The 21,064-nt window shown below is 39.8% G+C and overlaps 1 protein-coding gene across 1 annotated transcript in view; it reads right to left on the reverse strand.

The window, feature by feature from the left end:
• The window catches only part of CTTNBP2 (cortactin binding protein 2), a 123,655-nt gene that overhangs the window by 43,199 nt on the left and 59,392 nt on the right, over positions 1-21,064 (reverse strand). Inside the window, 5 exon segments of the mRNA XM_061640072.1 lie at positions 2,571-2,688; positions 6,661-6,915; positions 11,204-11,354; positions 15,414-15,513; positions 16,998-17,201. Of these exon segments, the coding sequence (XP_061496056.1) occupies positions 2,571-2,688; positions 6,661-6,915; positions 11,204-11,354; positions 15,414-15,513; positions 16,998-17,201 (828 nt within the window).

Genomic DNA, 21,064 nt, shown 5'->3' on the forward strand with positions numbered 1-21,064 from the left:
TTTGTTCTGTGCTGAAACAGTGCTATAGTTATTATTAGGTATTAAAAAAGACCTAAAATAATCACAACATATTCTTAAAATATACTGATTTTTCATATTTAACCTATTGTGAATCCAAGAGCACCTTTTGGACACTACTGAATACACAGTGCTGAAATCTCTTTTTCAGTACTGAACTCTGAAGGAACATCCTTGCTTCATAGCCCTCCTATGAATCCTACTCAAGAGATCAAACTGCAGATGTTTTGAAAATGTTGTGTTTTCTATTTGGGACCACACAGGAAGAAGTACAATTTCATGTTTGTTGCAGGATAACTAAAGGTATGTTATAAATTGCAGGACAAAAGTGGAAGCAGCCAATACAATTATTTTTAAATGGAACCAGAAAGCAACATGCTTCAAACTTGGTTTCCATCTTTGCAGAAATATTATGCCAAATAAAATAATGGATTTTTTTCTTGGTTATTTCTAAAAAACAGGAAAAAAATGATATAGAGAAAAATAAAAGCAAAGGAACAGAAGGGAAAGTTCATTTGAATGAACATACTACCGCTTTATTTTCCAAATCTTGCTGCTCCATGAAGTGGGATGGGATTCTAAATGTGCATGGTTTGAGAAAGGAAGATGGAAAGCGTTATCAGAGAGAAAGCTCTTTAAGCTGCTTGCTCCAGTAAAGATCCCTCTGTTGCAAAATTCACTCTTCCAATAGAATTCCATACTTAAAAATGCTAAACAAGGATTGCTGAATGACATGCTCTGACTAGAGCTTGGAGGAATTTTGCTGTTGCATAGGCCAACTCCTCAACCGATGGAAAGAAGTACAACTCCATTAATGCTTCCATTTAAAGTCCCATGTGAGAGCTAATCCTGGGGGCACATCCATGTGGTGCTAATTTAGGGCTCCAGATATGCTGCTTCAGCATATCCAATCTCCATGGTGCAGATGGGTCTCAGTGATACAAATTCACCCTGGGGCTCTGCCAAACCACATAACTGACAGGGCCCACTCCAAGGCTAGTATAAACTTTGAATTCTGCATCATGGCTTCCACTTTCAGCATAAGGGTGCCCCCTGGTGGATGGAGAAGTACCTGCCTTTTTCAAGGATATGTCACATGCTCCTAGTTGCATGCTGTTATTATAAACTGGTTGGAATAGACCAAGCAGAATTGTCCTAGCAATACACTTTAGTGCATATAGTTGGGAAAGCTCACTTAGGATTCTAGCTTCAGTGGGACTTCAATGGGAGGCATTGGGAAAATCACTATAACTTACTATTAACTGGTCTGTAAAATGGAAACAAATGTATCCTACATACCATAGGATCATTTAACAATGAAACAGTCACATGCAGAAGTGGCTCACCAGGTGCGGCAGAGCTGCTACACTCGCTTCCTGACAGCAGGGTTGCTGTTGTGTACCAGGATGGAGAGGGGTGATGCTGCAGGAAGATCGGCACAGTACAAATGCACTGACAGGAGCATCAGATTGGCTCTGTGAGTGCATTTGCACCATGCCAACCTCTCCATCATCTCATCCCTCTCTCTCCCGGTAAGCAGCAGTGACCCATCTGCCAGGAAGCTAGCGTAGTGGCTCTGTCCCACCTGACAAGCTACTTCTGGATACATGATAAATGAAATAATAAGGGTGATTTATGTGACTGCTTACTTGGAAGTCAATAGGATTTAATGAGACATAATTAGTGACATGCTCGACTAAATGTAGAGAATAGTCAAAACTTTTGAAACTAAAGTGCTAAATAATAATAAAACAACAGCAACCACAAACTTTGATCTGTGCTATATTTGCCTAAGAATAAAGCAAAGATAAACACTGCAAAGCTTTGACAAAAATCCAAATAAAGGTGGGCCAAATAAAAAAAGCGGTGTGGTAAATGCCAAACATGTAGCAGGGCATTTGAGTTCCCATTTCCAAAAGCAGACCCCATTTTGCCAGACTGTTCAGAAATGGAAATGGCCTGCCTTCAAGTCGATCCTGACTTATGGCTACCCCATGAATAGGGTTTTCATGGTAAGCGGTATTCAGAGGGGGTTTACCATTGCCTCCCTCTGAGGCTAGTCCTCCCCAACTGGCTAGGGCCTGCTCCGCTTGCCACAGCTGCACAAGCCAGCCCCTTCCTTGTCCGCAACTGCCAGCTGGGGGTCTACTGGGTTCCTTGGGACTATGCAGTTTGCCCACGGCTGCACAGGTGGCAGGGCACGTAACCCCTGAGCCACTCCCTGTGGGGGTGATCTTTACCTGGCCCTTTACACCCAGGAGACACAAGCAGGGATTTGAACTCACAGACTCTGGACTCCCAGCCAGGATCAGCAGCCTCCAATTCAAACGCAATGTCCATATCAGTAAAGGAATATTCTGCCAGGGTATCTCTCTCCCCCTCTCTTTCTCCCTCACACACACACACCCTAGGGTACCTGCAAATTAGCAATATACAACTAAGCAACAATATATAATTGACAGCAGCAGGCTTTTCAGCAATGCTTGGCCATTGTACTGAATTTGTCACTTTTCTGGAAATGTTCAAGTATTCGTGACTGGACTGTTACTTACTCAGATTCTCTAGAAGATATTTGCAGTCATCGGTGGCAACATCATGTAGCGTTCGGTTACATTTATCTTTCCTCTCAGCCTCCAGTCCGCTATGGCTACATAAGACTTCTAGGCAGCTCTGGGAGGATAACAGCAACATTTCAAGGAATTAGCTTGAGCTGAAATTCACTTGAGTAATTGATTTACTGTCTGAGGCCTGCTAGATTCAGCTTCTAGTGTCCATATGCGAGTCCTTAAAATATGTACTTCCACATACTGAAAAAAATATCTATTAAGAGATTTGGTTTTCCATCAGGAACAATTTTGACCACCTTACTTAAAGCTTTTCTAGTGTGTGAATTTGTAAATCCGAATCGGGAAAGGCTGTGCAGGCTCTGGACTACTATCTGGGAACAGCGGTGGGCTGGATGAGGACCAATAAACTGAGTTTAAACCCTGGCAAGAAAGAGGGTTTGTGGGTGAGTGGTTCACGTGTCTGGGAAATAGGTCAGTTACCTGTTCTGGATGGGATTGCACTCCCCCTGAAGGACCGGGTGCATAGTCTAGGAGTGCTCATGGACCCATCTTTGTCACTGGATGCACAGGTGGCCTCAGTGACTAGGAATGCCTTTTGCCAGCTTCAGTTGGTGAGACATCTCCAGCCATTCCTGGACCAAGATAGCTTGGCTACTGTGGCCTTGGCACTGGTAACTTCAAGAGTGGATTGCTGCAAAGTGCTCTATGTTGGGCTTCCCTTGAGCTTTAACCCAGAAACTGCAGCTGGTGCAGAAAGCAGCAGCTACATTGTTGACTGTGGTATCCTATCAACATCATATAACATTTCTGCTGAGGGAGCTGCACCGGCTCTCAATATGCTACTGGACACAGTTCAAGTTTAGCATCCCATCTATCCCTGCCTAGCAACTGCACTCCTGAGATGGGGCACTGCTGAGAGTACCATATGCCCCAGAGGTGTGCTTAGTTTGTACTTAAAAATGGGCTTTTAGCATTGCAGCTCCAGCCCTCTGAAATCTATCATCAGTTGAAATTAGACAGGCACCCAGTGTTAGGATGTTTACATACCACCTGATGATTTTTTGGGGTGAGACCCAGTTATTTATTAAACATTAATTATTCAAATGTAGCACTGCTTTTCTTGTTTTTAATGTTTGTAGAAATGGTTTTAATTGTTTTTAGAATTTGTATTATTTGAATTTTTATTTTTATCCTGCTGTATACCACTTTGATGGCCTTGGGCTGAGAAGCAGTTTATATATTTGTAAAACAAATAATAAATAAATAAATGGCAGTATTTTAAAATTCAGATACATGGAACAGGAAGACACCTTATGAAAGTGGTTTCCCAGAATGTACATTCAGATTAAAAAACAAAACAAACAAAACCTCTCGTATAGTGTCCATATTACACAGTATTTTTTTAATGGTAGTTTTCAGATCCAAGTCTGGCCCAAAACCTCCTCCCAACATTCCCTGTACAAAAGTAGATTGGACTGGCAGTTGAATGTTGCTTCAATACTGGTGATGATGGAGCATCTTCCAGTGTGCCTGAGGCAGCAGGTTAGTTTAAGGAGGACCAGGATAGTCATATAGGGTATACAGACGGAAATAGCTAGAATGCTTCAGGAGGAACAGCTGAGGGTGGTGGTCTGCTGCCTAAGCTGGTCACCTCACTTTGCCTAATGGCAGGGCCAGCCCTACTCAGATCTTCAAAATGATTCACTACATTCTCATTTCATAAGAAAGGCTCCTAGGTCTTCACCAAAGTGGGGAGAAAGGAACATTGGTCAATTACTGTGAATGGGCCTTCCAGGTTAGCTTCAGGAGACTTCCATGTAGAAGAAAGTCCAAAAGGCAAGGACATGTGATGAGGTGTTTTCCTGTATCTCCTTTCTCCTCTTTTAGTTTGTCCATGAAAAAGCAAAAGTCAAAGTAAGATCCCGAGTAGGAAGAGAGACAAAGGTACAAAGGCAAACTGGGAGCACAACTAGCATGAGTGGAGCCCAAATATAGTCCCATGGGAAAAGAAAAAAAAACAGCCACGGCTAAAATATTAAGGTGAGGCTGTGAAGGACTCCTAACTTAGAATGCTGATCCTAGAAGGCCTATTCATGGAAAGTGATCAATGTTATTTTCTCATCCATGTAGAGATATTTACAAAAGCTGTGTGTGCGAACTGTGGACGGGTAAAACATGAATGGTTGTTTAATCAGGAGTAAGGGAATTCTGAAGAATTTGCCTCTCAAAGGTTGTTTTGCTGACACATGTACATCTATCTTTTGTGACAGGAGAATCTGGAGGCTCAGGAGCAAGTGGCCACCTGATAGATGCCTGAGATGCAGGCACTTGTGGGTAAAGCTGCAGAGGTAGTTGCTTGCTCTAGTGGAGTGTGATCTTTATTTATTTATTTATTTATTACATTTATATACTGCCCCATAGACAAAGCTCTCTGGGCAGTTTACAGCGATTAAAAACAATAAAAACAAATATACAATTTTTAAAACACAAAAAACACTTTAAAAACACAATTAAAAAAAAATAAAAAACAATTTAAAAACACATGCTAAAATCCCTGGGAGAAGAGGAAAGTCTTGACCTGGCATTAGGGGTGTTGCAAAATGCTTGGATTCATGGGCCAGAGCTATACAGGCCTTGATCCACCAAGCCACCATTGAGATTAATGCCTTTTTCCCTAAGGAGGTAGGACAGAAAGACACAAACTGGGTCTTTGCCTATCAGGAAGATTCCCTCCTATTCAGGTTTTAAGAGCCCTCTGAAAATCTTACAAATGCGAGACGTGCTTCTGGGGGTGTTGAGCACAAAGGCAGGCTGGTAAAAGGAGGAAGAAAGAAACACATCTACTCTGGGTGAAAGGCAAGGATTAAACTGAAGAAGCTTGGAGAAAGGGCACAGAAAAAAAACACTCCTGATCCCATGTCCTTGCCTTTGGGTGAATCACAGGACACAACCCTCTATGTCAGGGTTGGAAGCGTCAGGATCTGAGGCCAAGCGCAGCCCTCCTGGTCTCTCTATCTGGACCTCAGCCAAGTCACACAACCTCCTGAGCTATGCTTACCAGACCTGCTGTGAACCTCCTTGAGTGTTTTTGACTGGCTAGACTGTGTCACTGAACTCTGATAATGCTTCCTGCTTGCCTGGATGGAGGATAGAGAAGAATGTAACTAGCCTACTGTACAAACATAATATTCATATTTATTGACTTTTCCCATTTTTACCTCTGGCCTTGCCCATCACTGGCATGTGGCCCCTGGAAGGTTATTCCAAATGGAATGTGGCCCTCAGACTGAAAAAGATACCCCAGCCCTCCTCTATGTGGATGTCTCCTAAGTGGGAATGACTGGATTGCACAGGAGTGTTTCTCCTTTCACAAGTCCTAGTGCCCATAACTGAATTATCCACTTAATGAAAATGGGCCCATGGTTATAAACCTGACCTAAATTTCAAAACTTAAAGCAGTACACATAGACAAAGCTTCCCACTGGCCACAAGAATTAACAGTAATACTGCATGATCTGCTGCAGGCTGTACAATCTACAAAGCAAGCTTCTATTTTGGGGTGTCTCTTTTCCAGGATATCACAGCTTTGCACCACAGAATCATGTGGGCATGCTGTAACGATGCAATGTCTTGCTAAATCAGATCAAAGGTCAATCTAATCCAGTATTTTGTTTCCAACAGTGGTCAGTTAAAAAGATTCTCCTTATGGCCCTGAGAAGTAAAGAAGCAAGACATGATGGGCATAAGGATCCCTTGCTATTTAATCTGGCATCTGGGACTAGTTCTGAATATGGAGGTCACACGTTTAGCTTTTATGGTTAAGGTGTTAAGCCTTTAAGGTATCTTCCATAAATTTGTTATCTTCCATGAGTTTGTGTAAACCTTTTTAAAAGCACCCAAGGCCCAATCCAGATGTTACCCTTGCGGCATAGAGTTCACAATCTGTGATTGCTTCCCATTCTGCACTGGTAGCATATGGATGTTATATAGCATATTAGTTGCATACACCAATGGAATAATCACTTAATCTTGATACTACGTCTCATTAAGCAATCTACTAGACAGAATGACTGACCTTAAAGCCTTTTGACGCTGCTATATGGGCTGCAGTCCAGCCGTCTTTGTCAGCGTGGTTGATGAGATCTGCAAAAACAATGGGCTTTGCTTTGTGGCTACAGCTGTCTTCTCCACACTCCAAGTCAAAGATGCATATATCAGCATCTGCTCCATTCACAAAGTTTCCATCTTCCGGCTTTCCATAGTACAAAAGAAATCTTAGGCAGTCAACATTATCAGCATCCACAGCAGCATGAAATGGTGTCCAGCCATCCTACAAGGATGAAAACAAAAAAGCTCAAAACCAACCTCAGATTGAAACCAACCTCAGATTGTTGAATGGTACAACATTTATGTAAAGCCTGTTGTTTGCTAACCTATCTGAAGCAGTCAATAGTATCTGGCCGTAATTTTTTTAACAAAGTCTGTTATTTCTCCAGACAACTGCATATACTGGTATGTAATGAAAAAAAGGGTGGAAAGTACTGTAGTTCTTTTGAGCAGCACTGGTGGAAGTTACTGCTTCTAGACTGAGAGGGTTCACAAATGGGGAGTGGGATGGCAAAATGAGAGGAATCAATCCTTTGCAATGGTTGCTTTTAGTTGCATGAAGCTAAATCATAAAAACACCCTGCTACAGAAAGCTGATGGAACTGTTACTAGAGCCTCGTCAGATGTCTCATCTCTTTATGAGCAATTCTGTATAGCTTTATATAAGTGCCATTCTTCTCTCATAGTTCTAGAGTGTCTTTTCCTACATTAGCATAACAAAGAAAGCACAGCTGCTCTGGAAAAGCATTTTTCAATCCTTAATTTCCTTTGATGTATTTATTTTGAATCACCAACATCTGAACTTGTATCTTTTCTTTATTACTATTTCCCCCCTAAGCTATCATTACGTTTGAGCTGAGTATACAGGTTCCCTCCCCTCATTTAAATGAGAAACAAATTATAAGCATGTGCCTTATTTGCAGGACTCCTCATTTTGAAAGAAAGAAGGTAGCATACTTCTGTATTGCTGAACCATCTAGTACTAGTTCTCTCCCCATCCCCTGTCTCGGTCATTTATATCATTTTGCCAATGCAGTTTCCTCCCTGTTAGGAACCCACTTCAAAGTACAGGAGAATATAGAACAAAATTCATTGATATTTTAAAATCCTTCTTTCAGACCAGCTCCTTATGGCCTTGTGGGTTTTGGTTTCAAATTAAAATAAGTAATCATGGCTTCAATTGTTCACTGCCCAATTTGACCAAACTTTAATTAAATCAAAAACACATCACTCTCTTTCCCCAGTACCTTCCTTTAAAAGCAGGGTCAACCCAAGACATTTTACTGAGGACCAAATGGTGCACGAACCCTAAATCAAGCTCCACAGTACTCAAGGCCGGTCACCATATTTTGGTATCTGTGGCAGAAAACTGTGTAAATATATCTCCTCTTCTCTGGCAGTAAAAATACAATAATAATAAATTAAATAACTAGCAGATCACCACCGTTCATGACAACCAAAATCAACTCATAGTTAAACTATGGAATTTGCTCCTACAAGAGGCAGCTGATGGCCATGAACTTGGATGGCTTTTTTTTTAAAAAAAAGATAAATTCCTGGAGGATAAGGCTATCAATGGCTACTAGCCATGATGACTGTGCTCTGCCACTATAGTCAGATGCAGTATGCTTCTGAAAACTAGTTGCTGGTAGCTGCAGGAGGGGAGAGCGCTCTTGCACTCAGGTTGTCCTTGTGGGCTTCCCATGGGCATCTGATTGGCCACTGTGAGAACAGGATGGTGCACTAGATGAGCCACTGGCCTGATCCAGCAGGCTCTTCTTATGTTCTTAACTGCCTGAGTTGGATGCCATACTCTAATGGCAGAAACGGCACTGGAACATGGCCATGAAATCCTGCCAATGCGAATGGCTCTGTAGTCTGGCACTATGTACATTTTCTGTAAATCAGGGCCACCTCACAGCTTATCTCACACCTCACAAGGGGACATCATAAAAGCACAGACAGGATCTGACAGGGAGGTTGGCAGAAAGATCTGAATGAGAAGAACAAAACTGGATTATTTAGAGGGAGGGCAATAGGAAAACCTCTCAGGAATGAAGCTGGGTTGCTATCAAATGCATTGTACCTGCTTGGATCAGAGATTTTTGAGAGGTCCTTCTCAGGCATTGCTTTTAAGTAGCTAATCTTCCAAGGCTTGCAACTTAGCATGCATGCATGCACATTTATTTATTTAAGATTTATTAGTTTTGTATTCCACCCTTCCTCCCAGTAGGAGCCCAAGCTTGTTGAACAATGGTTCAACAAATGAACTACTGACCCATAGTGAATTTAGCTATCACACGGATTGAAATTATGACACAAAATAACACAGATGAATTTGCCCATACATTAATCAAATACTCTAGGGAGCAAACATACAGTGCAATCCTATGTATGTTTACTCAGAATTAAATCCCAATCTGCAGTTGAAACAAATGTGCATAGGAAAAACGTGTACTGAGAATGCAATCTCAGTGTGTCACAAAGAAAAGATCCGCAAACTTATGAAACTAAACAACAATTCTTCAAGCATACTAGAACTCCTCTGTAATGTTTCAACATTACGTTTTATCCCAGACTTACAAAACACAGCACTGCAGCTTACCAATTGCATGAAAAACACCTATTTGGGGGCTCATCTGGGATCACACAGACACAATATATCAAGCACCTACCTAACAGGTTGTAGTACATGGCTGGTGTGTATAAACATCTTTGGGACACATACTGCACAGATCTGAGGTATCATTTCCAAACCAATCCAATCTATCTTGTTAAGCAAGATATGCCTAGGGAACTTTGCTTATTAAATGGTACAATGAAAGCAAATTACATTTCTAAACCATTTCGGGGTGACATTGTTGACAAAATATACAGCTATAAGGACTCTGATAACAGTTGCATTTATAATACTGAGGTCTTCCTTATGCAATGGAATCAGAAACCATTAATCCTTCAATATAGAACCTGCTCTCTCTCTGTCTGTCTCTGTCTCTGCTGTGATCTTCTACCACATCTCTGGATGGAAAAAATACTTCATTCAATATATGAAAATGCTTGCAGTGTCAGACCAACAATCCATATGAACCAATGCTGGCCAAATCATTCAGTACTGAGAGACACGTTGGAAATATTAGCCCAGATTTTATGTATATTTTTTATGTATATGAATGTAGTATGCATAATTTTAATTGAATGTAACAGGCACACTATTTGAACAAGCACAATAAGATGTCAAATCAATAGCAACGAAAACAACTTATGTGCTTACTCTGTAACTTCTGCTTTCAAATTGTGCTCCTGGAAACTTCTCAAATGCTCCTTGAGAAAAGACAGGTAACGTCAGGCTAACTCCTGGGGAAATACAGGTCACTTTTGGACATCATGCTTCCACTCCCTGGCTCCTCTGTAGCATTCATGAGAAGTCCAGAAGGTTCCATTTCTGCTTTGACTTATCCAAGCCCAGCAAACTGTTAAACAACAGCTGGCTTGTTTCAACAAAACACAGTTACGATTAACCATAGTTTAGCATAATGAACATTAAATTGTGGTTAATCAAAATTGAAAGTGAAGGCTCATGTGACCATAGTGAAGGAGAAGAGGTGATGGGGAAGGCTGGTCCTCTCACAATACATCATAATGTATTATTACGTCCAAACACAGCCAACATGTCCACCACTCCCCAGCAACACAAGGAAGTACTGGACACATCTGAAGGATATATTCTCTATATGCAGTGGGTGGTAGCTAAGCTCAACATGATCTGAGAGTACATCCTGAAAGGAATTCCTCTTCAGCCAGATTTGAATGAGTTGGGCAGCAAACACCCTAACAGAAGTTTTAAAACCACTGCTCTATAACATTCATGTACTGAAATCATAATTTAAAAAAAATATGAATTGAGTCCCTATCAGGAAAAGTAACTTGATATATGAACATAGGAAACATCACAGTTGTAGGGAGTAATAAATTGGGGAGATTTATTTGCTTCTTTATTACTAGGCCTTTCTATTTGTGCCCTATATTTTTAACATATTGCTGCATCTTCAAAAGTACAAGTTTATTGTTTAGAACAACAACAATAAGATATCCATTTTTTTATATCCAATTTGTTGTATGTTAATTTCACAGAAAGAATAAGAATATTTTATATTTGGTTTAGTCCAATCTACAGCCCTCTTAGCAGTTGCTTCAGATTTCAAGTCTGTGAACCAGGCTGACAGGAAAGATAATTATTTCAGAAATCTTTCCTGGAAATAAATAATTTAATGCAGTTGAAGGCATTTTACCATGGCATACAGCCATATAAAAGTGAAATCTTCCACTAATTCTAAAAGATTTCATGCAGGACAGCAGTTAAGATTATTCATAAATGCCTCAACAGAAGCCATTTTGATGCACAGCAGGGCAGCCATTGGGGTTTTTAATATATGCCTCAACTGAAGTCATTTTGAAGTGGCTCACGCCTGTTCTTGATATGTTGACTTTGAGAAATGGGCTTTAAAACTTACACAAGTTTTTGCACTTCTGTCTGCTCCAGCTTCCAGCAAGAGTTTGACACATTCACTATTTCCATTTCCACAGGCCAAGTAGAGAGGTGTCTCTCCCTTTTCAGCAGCGTGATTAATGTCAGCATGATACATGATTAATAATTCTGCACATCTAGAGATGGAAACATTGGGCAACAACGTGTTAGAAGAATACTTGACCTGGAAAAGACTGGACCTTTAAAATACCATTCAGCTACAATACCCTCTTCAAACATATATTCAATTATACTGCTTCAACAAAGGTTTTTGGCTTAAAAGCCTCATGACCCATATTAAATCCAAAATTGGTGTAGGGATACTGAAGATAGTCAAACTCATCCAGTTACTTGTGGAGACTTAAACTAATGATGTTTGAGAGCTATATTGGAGAAGAGTTGATTTCAAAAACCAACCAACCTGAAAAAGAGTTTTCTTCCTAGCTTATTAACATGGAATTATTTATTTATTTGTTTTATTTAATAAGATTTTTTTAGGTGTTCACCCTTCCAAAGTTAGTAAAACAATCATTATGTAATAAGATTACAAGCTATTGTAACAAACAACATTAAATTATCAGAAGTAGATTGAACTATTATTAAAACACAGTGCCATGAAAGAACTCTGCTTACAAACACACACACAAAAATCAGGGCTCTTCTAAAAGCCAACAAAGATGAATCTATATATATATATATATATATATATGTATGTGAGGAGGGAATTCCACAGATGGATGACCACCACAGAGAAGGTCCTGATTCTAGCACTCACTAACCTAATAGTTCTCACCAGTGGTTCAGAGAGCAAAGGGTAAGGCTTGGGCAGCCAGATATGATGAGTAAGGCAGTCAGTCATCCCAAATTACTTAGGACATTGCAAGGACAGGAATTGCAAGGACAGGAACATACTCTATTCCAATCCCAGAACTAGTCATCTTTATCCAAAAAGCAGCAAGTACTGAAAGCACAGCTCTGTATATCAAACTGAGAATGAGATAGTGGCCACATGTGCCCAAGATGCTGTGAAGCGTGTGTGCTAATAATCATGGCTGCTTCCTCCAGGCACATGCTGCATAGTAGGGAAGAATGTAAAAACAATTTTGGTGTAAGGATCTGATGATTAAAACAACCAAGTTAAAGCACAGGCTATAGGGTAAAAAGCATACTCACTTACCAATACGGCAGGGAGAAAAAATGAATGCTGGCTCCAAATGTGGCAGTCACAGTTAAAGTCTAAGTGTGAGCAATACCCACCTACCAAGTCTTCCCAAAAGAAACTCCATCCACACCTCACAACATCTGGCTTTGGTTGTGACAACTCCCCTATCCTTTGGCTCCTCACACTGAACTGGCCACAACAGGAAGATCTCTTTAATAAAAGCATCCACTTCTGCCTTTGTTCCATCAGAATTCCAGGGAAACTTACTCTTGAATTTTATACCTCAAATACTTAGAAACCTTTGCTGAACAGCACATTTAGTGCTCTTCATTCATGTAGCCACAAGCCTTCTTTAAATCTAAATGGCTCCATTGCAACATAGTATGTATGTAGAACACATCTTATTCCCTTCCAAAACCTCTTTTTTATTGCTTATAAAAGAGATTAAGGGCAGGTGGAAGAACTATAAATTGGTAGAATTGGGATGGACAGAGTCAGGAGAAGCAGAACAGATATGAAATGAGAGAGGAATTGCAAGAAAAGATTTAGGCAAGAAGGAAAAAAGGTGATCTAATGGATGCAAAAAGTAAGAAATAATAAGAGGGATAGAGAGATAAATAGGAGGAAAAACAAGGAGCAACAAAACATTTAGGGAACAGAAGCACAAGAATCCTTTCATCTGAGGGGCAGCAGGAAGAGGGGAAGGAGGAAGTATGGGCAGGATCATCCTAGATTAAAAGGAAATGGATATTAGATCAAAAACTGCAGAAAGAATTAAAATGTACATATTGGGTATGGGGGAAAGGGGACAAGTACAAGTTTACAGCCACAAGATAGCATATTGCCCTCCAAATGACAGGAAGCTCAGATCATTTCTGAGTCTCCTCACAACTGCATGCTGAACTCTGGGCCAAAATCTGACAAGCCACTAAGTGATAAGGCAGATGTGACAATTTCCTCTGAAAGGATGTAATCTGTAACTCGAATAACAGGGTTGTCGCAGGTCAGGAATCAGGCTGATTGACAGCCCCACAGGAAAACTTGCACCACACCTGTCTGAACCATGTGTGGTTCTAGCCAATATTAATCACATCTCAGTGATTCAAATGCCAGATTATTGGGATGACAATAGCAAGTGGGGTGACAAAAAACAGACAACAAAATATGCAGATGATACCATTCATAAGACTGAATTCACTGAGAGACTTAATCAAATCATCAGTAACATATGGATCTCTGCCATACTATTAGGATAAATTCTATTCAACTCCTGAATGAATGGGAGAATTCTGAAAAGAACAGGTATCAGCTCTATCTCCCTACAGACTTTTATACAAAAATGACAGTGAATGTAAAGCACTCAGCAGATCTGAAAGGCATTTCTAAAGTCACTTGCTGCTTCTCACAATAACATCTTACATGCATCATTATATTATCCCATGTTTTTACTGCTCAGAGCCTTCAAGATGGAAAGGAATGTAAATACAGGATAAACAAATAAATTATTGCTACCAATGCTACAGGAGTACAAATAGGACAAATAAAAATGGATAAGAGCTTATTTACATATGAAGATGCAATCAACAGATCATGACTTTCTTCCTATGTTACAATTTCCATTCTTAGGAGAGTCTCCTCAAAATTCTCCTATCACAAAAATTGTAATTTGGGAAGGATTTCTCCCCATGCCTACTCATGTCACATATAGGGAATATGCCTAATAATCCATAAATTGTTGGAGATTCTTATAATCTTTCCAAAAGAGAGAAGTAACCCACCCAATATACATAAACTACAACCTTGTGAAAGTAAGCTCCCGTGAATGAAAATATCTGAAATTGGAAATGGCACTAAATCCAGAATGTTATTTGAATTTCCTTAAAATACATAAGGCTACAGACTTCAGCATGTTTTCTTAAAGCTGAGTCCAACTGAAATTACTTCCAAATAAGAGTAGTTAAGATCAGGCTGTAAGTTTTTGTTTATTTTAGGGGGGGGCAGGATATCAGGATCACTGGTTTGCAAAAAAGCATGAATTCATCTACTATAACCAGAGCTGTAAAAGAAGGTCTATTTAGTGAGTCTTTGTTACCCCTTTTTCCAGTTTAAGTGTGAAAGCTCCAAAACAGGCACCCATCAGAGCATCTAGCTCACAATGATAAAGATCACAAAGCTATACCTGTCTTATTCTGAGGCTAATTAAGAGTTTTGCACACTTTTATAGCAGAGTCAGGAACCAATGGATTTTAAATCTGCTTTGCAGATAACTTCAACTTCTTCACTTTACATGGCACCCACCCCCAACAATCTTACCCTGGTGAAATATAGTACCCAGATATTGTCATAAGAAAGCAGTCATCTACTCAGTTGTTAAGCATTACTTCAGTCAGTTACTATCCAAGCCCTACAAAAGTTGTCTGTGTTTTATTCCGTTTCCCCAGGCATTATATTAAATGAAACATCCTCACTCTTTGACATATTATACCCCAACTGAGGGGGCTTTTTGCAGGCAGACCACATTTTGAAGGATCAAAGGCAAAATATCCATGAATGCAATTTCTCCATCAGCTGCCAGTTACAGCATATGTTTTTTATTTAATTTTGTGCTCAAAGAAATGGCTGATAAGGCTTTCAGTAAAAACTGGACCATAAATCAGTTCAAAGCTCCAGTTTAGGGATGCATTTGAAGAAAGAAAGACAAAGAGATACAATTTTCTCTTTTTAAAAAATACGAACTATTGAACTTAAAATGCACAATACATCCACCAGATCATTCATGTGCTTGCATACAAGTATGAAAAGTGAAACCTTTTCTTTAGGCATGGCTTTCTTTTCACAAAAATCAAAGAAACCCAAGAGCTTTTAAAGAAATCCCAAATAATGTCTAACAGAAAATCTCACAATAATGAATATTAGAGGAACGGGCCTCTAATTATATGTTTGCTCTCACAAATGTACACTCCAAGTCCAATACCTAAAAGAGTACACAGAATTCTGAATGGGGAGAAAAATATGTAACTGGCACATTACTTACTTGCAGTGTCCCTGAGCAGCTGCTGAACACAAGGGTGTAAAGCCATTTTTATCAACAGGATCAACTTGTGCTTCTGATGTCAGCAGCAATCTTACACAATCTATGAGTTGGAAAACACAAAGGCAGATTGATATATAAGAAGGGGTGGGAGATAAGGGTCTGAAAACCAGACAGCATTCCTTAGAAACCATGTATTTATGTAACTGTATATCTTCCCATGGACATCTGGTTGCTCACAGTGCTGGACTAGATGGTCTCCATCAGGCTCTTCTTACATTCTTAACTCCCAAAGGCAAAATTTTAATTTTTTTATTTATTAAATTTATATCCTGCCCTTCCACCCAAAAGGAACCCAGGATAGCAAACAAATACAAAGCACTAAAAACATATATGAAGCACCTTAGAAACAAAACATCTTTAAAAATCTTTTTTTTAAAATCTTTAAAAAATCTTTTAAAACAGATACAGACAGATGCCAGATTACCAGGACACCTTGCCCATTCAGCATGTCATTTTAAAGTTTTTTAGTAAAACATGTGCATTGCCAGCTATCATCATTTAGAAGGATGGGTGCACTAGCCACACATACACTGGAGATTTTCCGACTTTGGCTTTTGTTGCCACAAGATGCAATGGCGACCAACTTAGATGGCTTTGTCAGACAAACTGATAGGGCAGAAGCCTATCAATCACTACCAGGTATGATGGCTACATGCACCCTCCCAGTTCAGAAGCAGAATAACACTTATGGAGGAGCAACAATGGGTGAGGTCTACTAAGTTCATGTCTACCTTGTGGGAGATATGTGACTGACCACTGTGGGAAACTGGCTGCTGGACTGCTAACTTTGATCCAGAAGGATATTTCTTACGTTCCTGTGATAACCCATGCCATCACTACCTTCCTCTCTGCTTTCTAAGCTACCTGTTCATAGCTGATGTTCCTTCCAACATGCTTTGTATAAGCAAGTGGTGAATACGCACAAAACATGATAAAAATTATTTGAACAAAAAAAACCCTTTTCGTTTGCTGAACTGTTTTGAAATGTCTCAGCAATACTTTGATGTTAATATGGTTTTCTCCCCAAAATTGCAGAATTCAGGATTAAGGGCATACCAAGGGTATCACACTGATAACAGTGTAATCCTTTACATGTCTACTCAGAGTAAGCACCACTGAGACCAATGAGGTAGGTATGTACAGCAGGGAAGGGCAACCTATGGCCCATAGGCTAAATTTGGCCCGGCATGGGTTCCAGTTCAGCCTGCAAGGCCTTTCCCCCCAAACCACATTCACCTGCCCCTCATCTGACTTCATATGTGTATGGTGCTTTGAAGTAGCGACAATCGTCACTTGATGCCACTGAAACATCACGTGATTGACAGGTGGGCAATTTGACCCACAAGGGGTAGAGTAGATAAAGATCTGGCCCACTGGCCAACCTTAGGCAATCCTATTCCCACTTACATGGGAATAAGCGCTACTGAACTCAGTGTAACTTACTTCTGAGTAGACAGTACATGAACTACAAAAGAATGAAGACACAATAGATAATAAAATAAGGGCACTGACAAAAACCCATACCTGTATGTCCATTCATAGCAGCAGAATACAAGGCAGAATAGCCATCTTCACAGGAGTCATTAATGTCCAGACCTTCTTCATTAAGCAGCATTGACAATAAAGTGACATTTCCCTGGGCAGCAGCTTGGTGAAGAAGGGTGGGCCTGCCACCCAGGGGGACAGGACCACCACTCATTAATAAAGGGGTTAGGGAGGGAGACCAGCCTGCGAGTTGAAAGCAACATCAGTTAGAGAGAACACACATGAAGTGGTTAAAGCTGCACACTTTGAAAGCTATTCAAATACGTTCTACAAATGAAAACAGATTCTGCCATTTCAGCACCTGTAAAAACATAGCACAACTTTTTAATTTTTAATCTTGCATCCAAAGATAGTTAAAAGTCACACACGTTAATGAAAATGAAGTTTTTTTTATTATGTAGATAAAATTCAAGGAGACACTTAACTGACTTTCTGTACAGTTGCCAATGTCGATTTTTAAAAAAAAAAATGGAAAAGCTAGCTCAAGTTATTTTGGTTTCAATTTAGCACAAATTAACAAGAGGATTGTAATAAAATTTCCGTAAGTTTAAATATGGCATACATTTTAGTTGAAAGTACATTTACATCTCATACTAGGCGATCTATACCTTCTTGTTCTTCAACTGGCCTAACACTGCACAGAGTCATTTTAAGTTGGAAGCACTGCAATTTCCATTGTGTTTTACAGGAAAGACTATAGAGCAGTGATTAATGAATTACATCAAAATTCCTGGCAAAAGCTTCTGCATCATCCAGTAAGAAAGGCAACCAGCAGAGAAGAATTTTAGAAAATCATAGCAGTTATCTTGTTTAGGCATTCCAGGTATCAGGCATTAGCAGCTTTAGAGGAGAGCTTATTAAGGGCATGAAGTTTGCTGTATAGGGTGCAGATGACTTTGTGAGCTCTTCCTTGATCAAAAGGCTGCAAAATGAAATAGAAAAGGGGATTGAAAATATATATGCTTGCAACTCTGCACTGTCCATTGACAAAGGAGAAATTCCAAAGGGATTTTCACTCTTTCTTGAATGATAATCAGGTTATAATAACTGCTCATACTATAAACCAGGCATGAGGAAATTAGGGCTCTCCAAATGCTGGACTACATCCCTGAACATTGGCCACACTGGCTGGGGCTGAAGGGAGTTGAAATCCAGCAACATTTGGAGGGCCACAGGTTTTCCATCCATGCTATAACCAACAAGGGTCATGAATTTAATAAGTAAAACACCATGCACAGTAATATTTGTATTGTAATGTATAATTTCCATGGCCTACTTAACATAGAAAGTATTTTACCCTCATCTCATCTTAACTGTCATCCGTTATTTATTTCTTTATTTCCAACTATTGGGTGGGGGGGTTGGTTTTCTCCAAATTTTTAAAAATCAGCTATGCCTTTAATGAAATATTAGCAAATGACTCATAAATGTCACAATGACGCGCTGAAGATCACATTTAAAGAGGACCACAGGTTCTCCTAACTAAACAGAAAATAATCCTTTATCCCATGGAAAATAATCATAAATTAACTGAATTTTTTAAAAAAACATACATAAAATGGCTCATAGTGGAACAGTGAGCCTCATTCGTCTTGGGCATTATTAAGCGGGCAGCTGTTGGGCAAGAACCAACAAGAGGGCCTAATGGGAAGCACTAAGAGACTGGGCAACAAGGCTAATTAAAGGGAAAAGGCGATGCAGCAAGGGAAGGCGGAGAAAGGACAGGATGGGCATAAGGATGGTCAAGGGGATGGAGCGACTCCTCTGTGAGGAAAGGTTGCAGTATTTGAGGCTTTTTAGTTCAAAGACAAGCAGAGTAAGAGATGACATGACAGAATGCTATCAGTGGCTACCAGCCATGATGGCTATGTTTTGCCTCCATGGTCTGAGGCAGTGTGTTTCTGAATAACTGAAGTTGCTAGAAACTGCAGGAAAGGAGAGCGCTGTTGCACTCAGGTCCTGCTTGAGGGCTTCCCATAGGCATTTGGCTGGCCGATGTGAGAACAGGATGTTGGACTAGATGGGCCACTTGCCTGATCCAGCAAGCATTTCTTATGTTCTTAAGAAGAAAGTTGTACAAACAATCGGCAATAAAGTAACAGGCATTCTTATCTCTTTGATGGTACTTACCTTGGGGTTATTTTATTGCCACTATTGACAGCCCCAGTTCTCTACCTCCTTGACCAAATACAGCATTGTTGCTAAACAGATCATGATACCTGGTGCTTTTTCTAGACTATAAGGGGTGGACAGCAGAGAGGTAGGGAGAAAACTCCTGCTACTTATGAAACACTCCAAGAGAGCTTCAAGATCAGCTCATCTTATGATAGATGCCAACACAATCACCCCCACCCCAGCAGGTAGAAAGAGTAAAGCTTAAAACTTTTTGGTAGCCCAGGACAATTGCCTAGTTGCTTGCAGCACCTTTGATCAACAATAAGTCCTTAACACATGGGCTGACTCTGATTAAACATAAATGCATTGTGTTTTAAAACATATGAAGAATCAATTCCAGATAGGTTTCAATGCAATTTCATCAAGCTCATGCAGGGCAGGCTATCACAATATAGGAAGTTCAATATAGAAAAGAAAGAAAAAAGGAAAGACAGAAAGAAAAAGAACTGTATTGTTCTGTACATTGTTATAATGAGCTACAAGCCATTGTGGAAAGAAAGAAAGAAAGAAAGAAAGAAAGAAAGAAAGAAAGAAAGAAAGAAAGAAAGAAAGAAAGAAAGAAAGAAAGAAAGAAAGAAAGAAAGAAAGAAAGAAAGAAAGAAAGAAAGAAAGAAAATGCCTAATAGAAAACATAGATGAAGCAGGAGGGGAACAAAAAAAAATCTAGATGAAAGAAATCTTTGTATTTTAACCTAGGTCGTTTCCACATTAGTCCTTTAGCACTGCTTCCCTCAACTAGCTAGAAGCAGAATTAAAATGGGCATTCCAGATAAGCGTTTAATACAAGGCTGCATTATCCAGTAATGTCCTTCCTCATGACCAAGATACTTCTATAAAGTTTGCTTGCAAGTAAATCACATTCATCAAACGTTTCCAGCAATTTTAATTAAGTTTTGTCACTGGAGGTTTTTTCCTTGATGAGCATAGGTGCACAGTTAGTGGTGAACAGCCTCTTAATTGGTCCTAAATAGCCTCTCTCAAAGTGCAATCCTGTGCCTGTCTACTCAGAAGTAAAGCCCACTGAGTTCAATGGAACTTATTCCCAGTTCAATGGAACTTACTGCATTTGTTTATTCCGCACCCTCACCACAAATCAGGTCTGAAAAAACACTCAAATTGCTGGCAACATCACTGGATATTCTTTAAGAAGTGAACAAACAAGGGATGGGGAATACCTGAGAAAACGGCTAATGTGGAAGCAAACCTAGTTTGTGTATGATCATAATCTTAAGCTAACTAACTAGATCCAGCAGCAACCTATAGCAAGTGGGAAAGGCGACAGATCGGCCTATAGTGGCACCCTGTCACAGAACTAATTAAAAGGAACCATTTTATTTAACAGGTGAAATAATCATGGCCAAATAAATGGAGTCTTTTGATCAAACATCTTATTTCCTGACAGTTATGAATACTCTTTTTTCATTGGGTGACAGGGTGGAGGAACAAGATGGAGCATCCAACAATAAGTACTTGATTTTAGCACTTATGAGGGAATTGCTGCAATCAAATGATGGAATGACGTAATTGTTGTTCAGATGTGGGAAGGGAGGGAAGGTTGAAGAGACTTTGGCAATGGCTACAAACACAGGCAAAGCCATTTTGAAAATGAAGCCCTTAAATTCCATTTCAGTTTCAAACTAGTGCAAGATATTTTTTCAGTAGAACTGGATATTATTAATATTGCATTCACCTTCCTAGCAGAGCTTAATTGTTATCTTCTTTGTGAACCGCTTTAGAAATTAACAGGGTCCCAGCATGGAAAGCAATTCCAGGCAAGAGCCTGAAACACACATGAAGATTACTGCATGCAACAATCACACAAACATATATATCACTCCATGTCCGAGTACTGGAAGAAGAGATCCATGTAG

The sequence above is a fragment of the Rhineura floridana genome, chromosome 8 (genome assembly GCF_030035675.1).
Source record: "Rhineura floridana isolate rRhiFlo1 chromosome 8, rRhiFlo1.hap2, whole genome shotgun sequence".
Taxonomy (NCBI): domain Eukaryota; kingdom Metazoa; phylum Chordata; class Lepidosauria; order Squamata; family Rhineuridae; genus Rhineura; species Rhineura floridana.